Consider the following 10,641-nt stretch of genomic DNA (forward strand, 5'->3'; position numbering starts at 1 on the left):
CATATTTATTCTGGAAAAAACAGAATGGATGGTCACCTTTTGTTTTGTACTAGAGATTGAACCCGGGCCGAGGATTTAGCTCAGTGGTTCCGGCACCTGCCTTGCAAGCGCAAGGTCCCGAGTTCGATCCCCGGTACCAAAAAAAAAAAAAAAAAGAGATAGAACCTAAGGCCTTTATACTGAGCTACATCTCCAGTTCTGTTTTCATTTTTTAAAATTTTTTACGATTTTGAAACAGGGCCTCATTAAGCCACTAAATTGCCCAAACTGGGCTCAAGTTTTCTTTTCTTTTTCTTTCTTTCTTTTTTTTTTTTTATTGGAGACAGGGTCTTGGTCTGTAGTTCAGGCTATCCTTGAGCTCACTATGTAGTCCAGGCTGGCCTCGAACTTGCAGCAATCCTCCTGCCTCAGCATCCTGAGGGCTGGGATTACAGGCATGCACCACCACACCTGGCTTTCTTTTCTTAATTTAAGGACCTTGTTAAGAATTATTTTGCTCCTGTGACTTTAATGTTTTTATCTTTATAACTTAAGAACTGGGTCTCAGTTCAACTGACATGTATTTTATTGATATTTTACAAAACTTTTGCTTCTTTCTTCCCTCTTCTCCTTTTTCTCTCTCTTTTCTTTTTCTCTCCTTCCTTCCTTCCATCCTTCCCTCCCTTTCTTTCTGTGTGGTACTGGGGATTAAATCCAGAGCTTGTGCAAGATAGGCAATGCTCTACCACCAACCCCGAGCCCTTTTTGTTTTTTATCTGAAGATAGGGTCTCACTATATTATCTCAAACTGGGCTTGAACTTGTGATCCTCTTGCCTCAGCCTGCTAGGTAGCTAGAATTTTAGGTGTGTACCACTGCACCTGGCAAAACATTTACTCTTTTCTATTATGTAACTTTCCTTTTGGATTTTGGAGCCAATGCAGTTATTTTTGGGTCTCAGTGATTTGTCTAGGCTCCAGGCCCTTGAACAGCTCCCAGTGCCAAGCCGTTGTGCCAAACTAAGTAGTGTGTGGGAGAAGCAGCCTGCAGATGCCTGGTTCATCTGGACTTACCTGTCTTCTTTGTTGCAAAGCCAGTATATGCTCATTGTGAAGCACTTAGGGATACAGATATGCTCACGGTGATGTCCTTCCTGCTTCCAGAGAGCCTTTGGTAACAAGCTCCACATTTATTATTATTATTATGTCAAGCCTTGGTGGTTCAAAAACGGAAATGATAGTATTAAAAAGAATAATGGTAATAAGAGCCAGTAATAATAACACGATAGGTCCTGCTTTATCTAGATTATCATGTGGTGCTTATACCCAGCCTTGGAACAGGCACCATATTTTATAAAGGAGAGAGCTGAAGTTCAGAGATGTTAAGTGGCTGCTTCAGGCCACGCAGCTCACAGGCGACCTCTGAGAGTTGAACACAGGTTGATCTCACTCCAGAGCCTTCTCTCTAGCTTGGTAAGCAGGGCCTTGACTGGAGCGAAACTTTCTACCTGGAGACTTTGGCCTTGGAATGTTCTTAGGCCTTCATCTGGAAATTTCAGTTGGCTGAATCATCACAGGACAGATTGATGTGAGGGAGCTCGTAGGAACTTCATTTTCTCCTTTCCGGAACATACTGGCAGCCAGTGATTTCCCAGTACACAGCATGGGAAAGGCAGTGTGGGGGAAGTGAGTCGTGGATACTGGCCTCACTCGGGACACTCACTCCCGCCCAGCCTGCAGCAGCCCCCAGGCAGGGCTCCGAGAGCCCTCCAGCTCACAAGTTGTTCTGGCTCCTGTGGGATACAGAAGAGCTTGATGCCAACCAGTAATGCAGCTTTTTAAAATATTGAGAAACTTTAGGCTGTTACTTTCCCCTCTCTCCCTCTCCACTTATATTTCCTTTGTCTCTGTTTCCTTTGATAGCAATATTTATTTTTCATATATGGAAAATAATGCATGCTTGTAAAAACTTCAAGCAGAACACCTCTTAATGTGATATATATTGTCATAGAACCATGTATATATATTTAAAGCCCTATAAAGAACAAATACTTTTTAAAAAATTTAAATGAGTTCACAGTGTACAGAGTTCTGAAATCTACCAGGTTCATCTCACAGTGCCACTTGGGTAAGTAATACTGACTTGTCCTTTTTTTTTTTGGTACTGGGCATTGAACTCGGGTCCTTGCGCTTGCGCAGCAGGCAGCTAAACCACTGAGCTAAATCCCCAGCCCTGCCTTGTCCTTTTTAAGAGATGTTTGCTATTCCATTGTGTGAGTGTCCTTTAACCTTTAAGAAGCCCTCAACGGTACTTAGACTGCTTTCAGCTGTTGCCTGTAAACAACCGCTACAACAGCGGATATCTACCTGCATGTGTCTCGGCCCATTTTTCTTATTATGTCACCAGTATACATTTCTGGAGTCTGGATTAAACATTATTCATTTGATCTATATCTTAGACTATACTCCAGAAAGATGAGACCAATTGACATTCCCATTGTCAGGCATACTTATGCTCATTTACTCTGCTGCAAGCTGTGCTCGTAGTTCTCAACCTTTTTCTTCTTTTCTCCCTAGTTGAGTCTTCTTTATACCTGCAGACCTTCCCCACGGCAGTTCAGAGCGTCCAATTCTAATTTCTTCTTCCTGCTGGTGCTACTGATCGGGCTGTGCTTGGCAATTATACCTCTGACAATCAGCATGTCCCGGTAAACATGACTTGTGTTTTCTAGAACGTCTAGTTGCTTTGTGACATGTGCCTCTTTTGTGTTAAAGGGTCCGGGTCCGTTACATTCTTCTCTGGCTTTTCTCCTGATGTTGCACCCACCCACAGAGGTCCCAGAGTCCCTCTTGACTTAGCCAGGCCCACCTTCCCTCAGCGCTTCCCTCTAGGAGCTGGAGTGTCCTGGTCCACTTTGGGAACTTGGGACTGCAGGTCGTAGTCTTAGTGGGGACCAGATGAGACTTTCCAGCCTCATTCCCTTTTTCTGAGGACCTTTCATTCTAGTCTCCTTTTGGGTTGATTCTTTATTTCTTATTATCAAAATGATACATGGTCATTGTAGAAGACTTAGACTGAGGGAAAAAGCAGAAAGAGGTAGGAAGTTGTCCTTACTCTGGCCAGTTCGGTTGAGGAACATTTACTTGTATGTGCCAGGCACTGTGCTAGGTGCTAGGGACATGAAGACAATGAAGATGTGGCACAAGGGCTGTGGAGCCTAGTGAGTGTGGACTCAGGGGAGAGCAGAAATGCTCTAGACTTAAGGATCAGAAGTTGGGAGTTGAAACCTTGAGGATACCACTTCCTGGGGCATAAATTCCTTGCACCAAGGACCCAGCAAACTCTATAAGGGCCAGAGAGTAAATAATTTAACCTTTCCAAGATGCTCATTCTGCAGCCACTCCTTCTGCTGTATCATGAGAACAGCAAAGACAGTATATAAAGGAGGAGGTATGACTGTTTGTTTGGTTTTTTTTTTTTTTTTTTTTTTGGTACCAGGGATAGAACTCAGGACCTTGTGCTTGCCAGGCAAGCGGCAGAACCACTGAGCTAAATCCCCAGCCCTGTTTTTGAATAAAACTTTATTTATAAGAAACAGGTGGTAGGCCAGATTTGGCTTATAGGGTACACAGTTTGCCAAACTTTGTGTTAAAATCTCAAGTTTGAATGTTTAAATCCCTCAGTTTTTAAAAAAAATTTAAAGTTTGATTCTATGTGGGTTTTTCAAATTGATTTTTTTATATTATAATAATTTATTTTTGTAGTAAGAAATAAACCTAGGACCTTCACACTGAGCTACATCCTCAGCCCCCTCTCCCCTTAAAAAAATTTTTTTTTTGATTTTGAGACAGAATTTTGCCAAGTCAGTAAGTTACCCAGGCCAAGCTTAAACCTATGATCCTCCTGGCTCAGCTTCCCAGAGTGCTAGGATTATAGGCATGTGCTACCTTGCCTGGCTGTTATATAAAAAATTCAGATAGTATAGAAGGATACAACTAAGAAAAAAGGTTGCCAGCACATACAAAACTCTCATTCTTTTAAATATACTTTTGGCTTTGATTTTTAGACCTTATTCATTTCTTTTGGTACCGGGGATCAAACTCGGATCTTTGCACTTGCGAGGCAGGTGGCAGAACCACTGAGCTAAATCCCGAGCCCTGGCTTTGATTTTTAAATTAAGAAATGCAGGGCCAGGGATTTAGCTCAGTGGCACTGTGCCTGCCTCAAAAGCGCAAGGTCATGAGTTCAATCCCTGGTACCAAAAAAAAGAAAAAGAAAGAAAGAAATGTATTCACATGGGACAATATTTTAAAAAGTGTAAGAAGCTCATTTTCTAACTCCATTTTCCAAGTACTTAGTTTCCTTTTGGGACACAGTCAGCTCCTCATGTCCTTATGTCTCTTTTCTGTCACAGTAGTTCTCTAACCCCTTGGTATGAATGGACCACAGTTGTTCATTCATTTCCTTAAACTTAGGCAGGCCTTTAGAAGTCTTAACTTTTAATGTTTTTCTGTTGTAATTTATTTTCTCTGCTATTTTATTTAGAAAATGTATGGAAACGTTGAAACAAATAGCAACAAATGCATATGCTCTTCAACTACATGTCTCAGTTACTAACATTTGGCAGTATCTTCTTTTTGGGGGGGTAATGGACCATTTGATTGTGTGTTTTTCTGGGAGTTTTGTTTGTATGTTGTGTTTTGCAGTACTGGGAACTGAATCTAGGGCTTTGAGCATGGCAGGAACATGCTCCACCACTGAGCTGCATCCCCAGCCCTGAACTATGTGAGATTAAATTGTAGGCACCGTGTTTACCCCTAAACACTTCAGCAGGCAGCTCCCAATAAGAGGACACTCTTCATGCACCTCCATAATAACATTATCACAACTAAGAAACTTAATATTAACATCATATTCCTGCCATATTCAGAGTTCTCCAGTTGTCCCCAAATAGTCTTTTCTAGCTTTATTTTAAAAATAACAGTCTTTGAACTTTCAGCAATTATGTCTCTTTAGTCTCTTTTAGTCTTTGATCCTCTGAAGAATCCAGGCCATTTTCCCTCACTTTTGTAGAATCCCTGGATTCCAGTCTTACCTAATTGTTTTCTAACAATCTCATTTAACTTGATCTTCTGTCCTGAATGCCCTGTAAACTGGAAGTTAGGCCTAGAGACTTGATGAAATGTTAGGGTATTTTGGACCAGAATATCCCAGAAGGCCCAGGAGTCAGGTGGTTCCCCATAGGCCTCTGTTAACAAGATGTTCTGGGTGTGCATAAGTGGGACCCTCATCCTGTGCTGCATGCTGGCCCTGAGTCCCTTGTTCCATGTCCTGGCAGCATCCCTTCCTCAAAAGCCTGTGGGCCATTCACCAACTACAACACTACCTGGGAGGTCATCCCCAAGACTGTGACCACCTTCCCCAGCTCACTGCAGTCTGTGATTCATGGCATCACGTCAGAAGCGTTTGCTGTGCCTTTCTTCATGATCATCTGGTAAGACACCAAGAACTACTTGGACCCTAGTGTGTAATTCCCACTGAGGCAAATGGAGTGTGTCAGTCAGCTTTCTGTCATTGTCACAAAATACCTGAGATAATCACCTTAAAAAGAGGAGAGGTTTATTTGGGTCACAGTTTCAGAGGTTCAGTCCATGGTTGCTTGGCCCTGTTGCTTTGGTCCTGTGGCAACACAAAACGTTGTGTTAGGAGCATGTGGTGGAAATCTGTTCTCCTTATAGTGACTTGGAAGTGAAAGAGAAAGAAGACCAGGGTCCCAATATCTCTTTCAATGCCACTCCCTCCCACCAATGACATAACATCCTTCTACTAGACCCCACTTCTTAAAAGGTTCCATTACCTCCTAATAGTGCCATGGGCTAGGGACCAAGCCTTCAACACATGGGCCTTTAGGGGACATTCCAGATCCAAAAGATGACAAGGTTACCTGCTAAATGTGGCAAGTGACTGAGCTACTCTGAACCTCATTTTCCCTTCTCAGAAGTGGGCATAATAGTGGCCCCTCTTCCAGAGGGTCATCAAGTAGAAGGATCACATATGGAAGTCACTTCATCCCATGTCTGATTTGTAAAAACCCATTCTTTTTAAAAATTAATTTTATTGGTGCTCTTTTAATGTATATAATAAGCATATTCATCATAGGGAATTTGTGCCTGTACATAATGTATTTTGATTCTTCTTTTTTTCCCCATTCCCTTCCCCTCCCTTCAACGCCTTTCCTGCCTATTCTTAATATTATTGATGATTCTCCAAAATTGTTGCTCTTTGTAAAAGGAGTAGATTAGTAGGCAGAGAGAAGAGCACCAGATTAAGAGCATGCATTTAAACTTCAGCCCTACCATTTATAAACAGTGAATAACTGGAATTGATTGTACCTTACAAATACTATCTCGTTAGGGCCAAGGATTTAGCTCAGTGGTTTCACCTGCTGCGCAAGCACAAGGACCTGAGTTCAATCCCTGGTATCAAAAAAAACAACAACAACAAAAAACAAATACTATCTCATGAAATCATCACGGTTATGCTATGAGGCAGATGTTTGTTGAGTAAAACACACCTATGATTCAAAAAGTAGGTAAAAAAAATTTTTTTTTTACTTGTGAAAGGGTGCAGGATTCCTTGCTGAGATTAATACAATGACTTGGGGGAGCCATGCAGCTTGGCAGGCTGGAATTCCCGAGATCCAAGGTTCTAGCTGATCCATTCTCTTCAGTTCACTACAGCTATGGTTTGGCCAGCACCCCTTAAACCAGTTAGCTGATCTGATTTCGGGTCTTTGGAAGTCATTACTGGCCTGTGGTTTGCAAGGACATTCCAGAGGGTGTTATTGAGATCAGCGATTCGAGGATTTCCTGGTTACCTGACCTGTGTTTCATCAGTCTTATCTGGGAGTAGGAAACTGATTTCCTTTCTTTAAATGAGAGTATCTGCTGTTTTCCTGGGGACTTGCCTTCCATGAGCCCATCACTGAAGGTAACTCCAAACATCCCATTTGAGATCTGGAGCCGCACAGAAGATGGGAGCCAGTTGTTCCCTGTTTTTAATCAAAACTGTCTTATCCCAGGCTTGCTATCACTGGGTTTTACTATATTCCATTTCAAAAATGAAGAAACTGAGGCCAGAGAGGCAGCTCAGTGGTTACCCACAGCCAGTTAATAACATACAGAGCTGACTTTCTGGACCATCTTTCTTTCTCCCTGCTATTCTGCATGTGCTCAGGAGACCCCAACAACCTTCATATTAACTTAAAAAGGGATAAAACAGATACCACTGCACTGCTTAATAAAAACACTCCACTGGTTGGTTCTCGCCCCTTCTATATGGGGGAAGTGAGGTTCTCCTTCCTTTCTTCCCTTCCCTTTTTTCCCTTACCTTTTCCTCTCCAACAAAAGAAAATCTGTTCTGGAAGTGTGCTGGGTTACTTTTCTAGTGGCCCTCAGATGATCTAGAGCCCTCCTGGCCTGTCCGTCTTGTCTTGCAGCCTCATCATGTTCTACTTCATTGCCCTGGCCGGAGCACACAAGCAAGTGGTCATCCAGCTCCGAGAGCAGCTGTCTCTGGTAAGCAGGCACAGGCCACCCAGGATCATGGTTGGTGACAGTAAATCAGGACAGTGTACAGAAAATGGCGCTTTCCCCAGGGAGGGAGTGGAATTGCTACGGCCTCTACTCACTACCACTGCCCAAAACCCTGCCTTCAGGCCCGGCCTGCTCCAGCTTCATTTATTCGTTTGACTCAACCACTTCTTCACCAAGAGAGACAGAACTGCTAAATACTTAAATAAGAAAAATTCTGATAACTATAACTGCTATGAGGATAACAAAAACAAAGTATTAGAGGGATGAGTGGGCCATCACTGCTGTTGCTGGTGGGTGTGAAGGCCTGTTTGAGGAGGTGACATTGGAGCTGAGGCCTGAACGACAGGAGGGATTGATTACTGGAAGTTGCAGTTAGGGATGAGAGTGAGATCCAGGGTATGGGGGAATGAGGACAAGCCTAAGGGGTTGGCATGGCTGAGGGTTGGTTATGAATTGGAGATGGGGGGCAAGAGGCTATTGTGCCATCGATTAGGGTCATAGTATAGTCTGGGGGATCTGGTAAAAGTTTGGTTTTTTTCTGAGTGTGACGGCAAACCACTGGAGTGTGTTAAGTAGAAGGTGGTGTGTATGTGTGTGTATATGTATACATACACACAGTAATACGTCAGTTCACAAACACTTCTCTTCACAAACACATAATTTGGTTTGCAAACAGAAGTGTTCAGCACAATTTTGCTTCTGTTTGCAAACTCTGCATCAAGTGATGACCACTACCATGGCCATCTTTCCCACATGAACACAAATGCAGCCATCTTCCCTAGAATCAGGGGATGAATTAAGTTCGTGGACCAGGGTACCACTGTGTGTGTGTGTACACACACACATATATATATATATTGTTTTCAAGATTGTCTTGCTATGTGGTTCAGGCTGGCCTTGAACTTACTGTATGTAGCCCAGGCTGGCCTCAAACTTAGCACAATCCACTTGCCTTGATCTCCTGAGTGCGGGGATTACAGGCATTTACCACTATGCCTGGCTGGTGATGTAGATGTTTAAAAGGTCACTGGTTGCTCTGTGGACAAGGAGCTGTAGAAGGATCTAAGTGAAAGAGACCAGATCATATGCCATTGCAATAGGCCAGTGGTTGGACTGCTTAGCCCAGAGAATGAGAGGTAATTCACTAGACAGGAATTATGATATTTGTGGCCAAATATATGACATGACCTTCAGACTCATTTCTCTTTTTAGGAAAGTCGTGACAAGCGCTATCTAATCCAGAAACTAACAGAAGCCCAGCAGGATCTGAGGGACCAATAGATCGGGCATGGAGGTGCTGCTGTCTGCTTCTCAGTTGGCCTCCTGACTGCTGAGCCTACAAAGTCTGCCTGGGTTCTGAGTGGAAATTTTAAAATGTATTTTTCTGGAGTTTAAGCTTTCGTGAGATGAATTTCCTGTGCATAGCTGTGGTGGCCATGTTTGCATATCCACCTTTTAGTGACTTAGAAGTGCAGGTTGAAACCCAGGCCTTTACCTGTAGACTAATAACTCAGTGATAACTCTACCAAAACAGTAGCTGTTCAGGGTTTTACAACAAAAATCAAGGAGAGGCTTTTATATGTTTTTAAAAGCTTGTTTTATGTTGTCTTTCAAAGTTAACCCTAGGTCATCTGTTCTCAAAACTGGGTTCTTTTTTTGAACCTGGTTCTAAGAGTTTAGTCTGAGGAGTTTTCCTTAAAAGCTGTGGCTCTCCTGAATAACTCTAGTGACTTAAAATGAAACCTGAATTTTTTAAATTAAGAGCATTCTTGAATCATGATGTCTGGAACAGGTGGTAAGAACATGAAGCAGATTGTCATGTAATTTTAGCTTACATGGTAGTAGTAGGGGAAAAAAGTCGGTTCCTGCTGTGAAGAAGCAGTCCCTCAATACCTTGATTAACCTTCACAAAGAGGGGGGCTGCAGCAGGTTGGCGGCCTTGACTTCTTAGCTTTGTAGGCATTTTGCCATAGCTTTATTTATTACTCAGGGGAAAGCTGCCTTTAATTACCCATAAGCCTTCAGTTTCTGTCTGGTCTTCAGTTCTGAGACTTGGCAGAGAACCCTGCACTGTTGAAATTAGGAGGCAGTCTCTCAGTCTTCCAGATGCTGTTTCCCTTCCTGCATTGAGATGTCCGTTTCTGAAGGACACACACAGCATTTCAGAGCCAGGCTTCGAGGGCTGTTTAGTATTGGAGCTATGGGTTATGTGCATAAGTGTTTAGTGGTATGGGTTACAGCTCAGCCTTTTCATTATACCAGCCTGTCACATACACCAAGTTAGATTGGTTGCTGGTTTCTTAAATATACATTTCTGTATTTTCAAAGGCTGTTGTTTGTTTTCCTGTACTTAAAATTTTAAGTGCACATGCCTTTATTTTGCAAAACATTACAAAAGCACAATATCTAAGATTTCCGTTAAGAGTAAAAAATAAATGCAATAAATACCTCATGATAAGCATACCTAAATTTGACAGCATGAACCTTTTCATTGAAGCCTAAGTTATTGCTTAATGCAATCCATTTTCATTTTAATATCTTTAAAATCTTTGTCAAAGTATTTTGTCAAGTTTTTTTCATTGTTTTTCTTCCTTTCACTGGCTCCAAACCTTTGGTGGAATTTAAAGTTGGATGCAGCTTTAGAAAGCTACTGCTAAGAACAGTTCTGACCCACCCTCCCGCACTGCCCCATTACTCTTAACATGATTTGCTCCTTGCCCTGGGAAGCAAAGAAGCTTGTCATCTTATACATTTCTAGATTCCTGATCTTTTGTCACAAACATGCACATGTGCGTTTGTGCGTGCGTGCATGTGTGCGTGCGTGCATGTGTGCGCGTGTGCGTGTATGTAGGAAGGCGGTGCTGGGGATGGAACCCACGTCTTCAGTATATGCTTTTGTACCACTGGGCTACTCCCTGACCTCAACACAACCATTTTCTCGCTCTTGTATGAAGTACTATTAACATGGGATATATCTGTACCCGTCAGACTGATGTACTTTACAATCTTTTCCTGTCTGGTTAAGGTTTATGAATTTCTAAATGATTTAATAACTGGTATCATAAAAT

The 10,641-nt window shown here is 42.4% G+C and overlaps 1 protein-coding gene across 3 annotated transcripts in view; it reads left to right on the top strand.

Annotated features, from left to right (window-relative positions):
- Positions 1–8,968, top strand: part of Tmc7 (transmembrane channel like 7) — a 44,322-nt gene extending 35,354 nt beyond the window's left edge. For 2 of the 3 annotated variants that reach the window (XM_004855803.3, XM_021237351.2), the window contains exons 13-16: positions 2,555–2,685; positions 5,317–5,472; positions 7,477–7,555; positions 8,786–8,968. In XM_004855803.3, the coding sequence (XP_004855860.2) occupies positions 2,555–2,685; positions 5,317–5,472; positions 7,477–7,555; positions 8,786–8,854 (435 nt within the window). In that variant the 3' untranslated portion in view covers positions 8,855–8,968. The remainder of the gene's footprint in view (positions 1–2,554; positions 2,686–5,316; positions 5,473–7,476; positions 7,556–8,785) is intronic. The other variant, XM_087209165.1, reaches the window with a different exon arrangement.
- The last annotated feature ends 1,673 nt before the right edge of the window (positions 8,969–10,641 follow it).

Source organism: Heterocephalus glaber, unplaced genomic scaffold, assembly GCF_053883595.1.
Source record: "Heterocephalus glaber isolate CG9 unplaced genomic scaffold, H.glaber_assembly_v1.0 deba00000943, whole genome shotgun sequence".
Lineage (NCBI taxonomy): Eukaryota > Metazoa > Chordata > Mammalia > Rodentia > Bathyergidae > Heterocephalus > Heterocephalus glaber.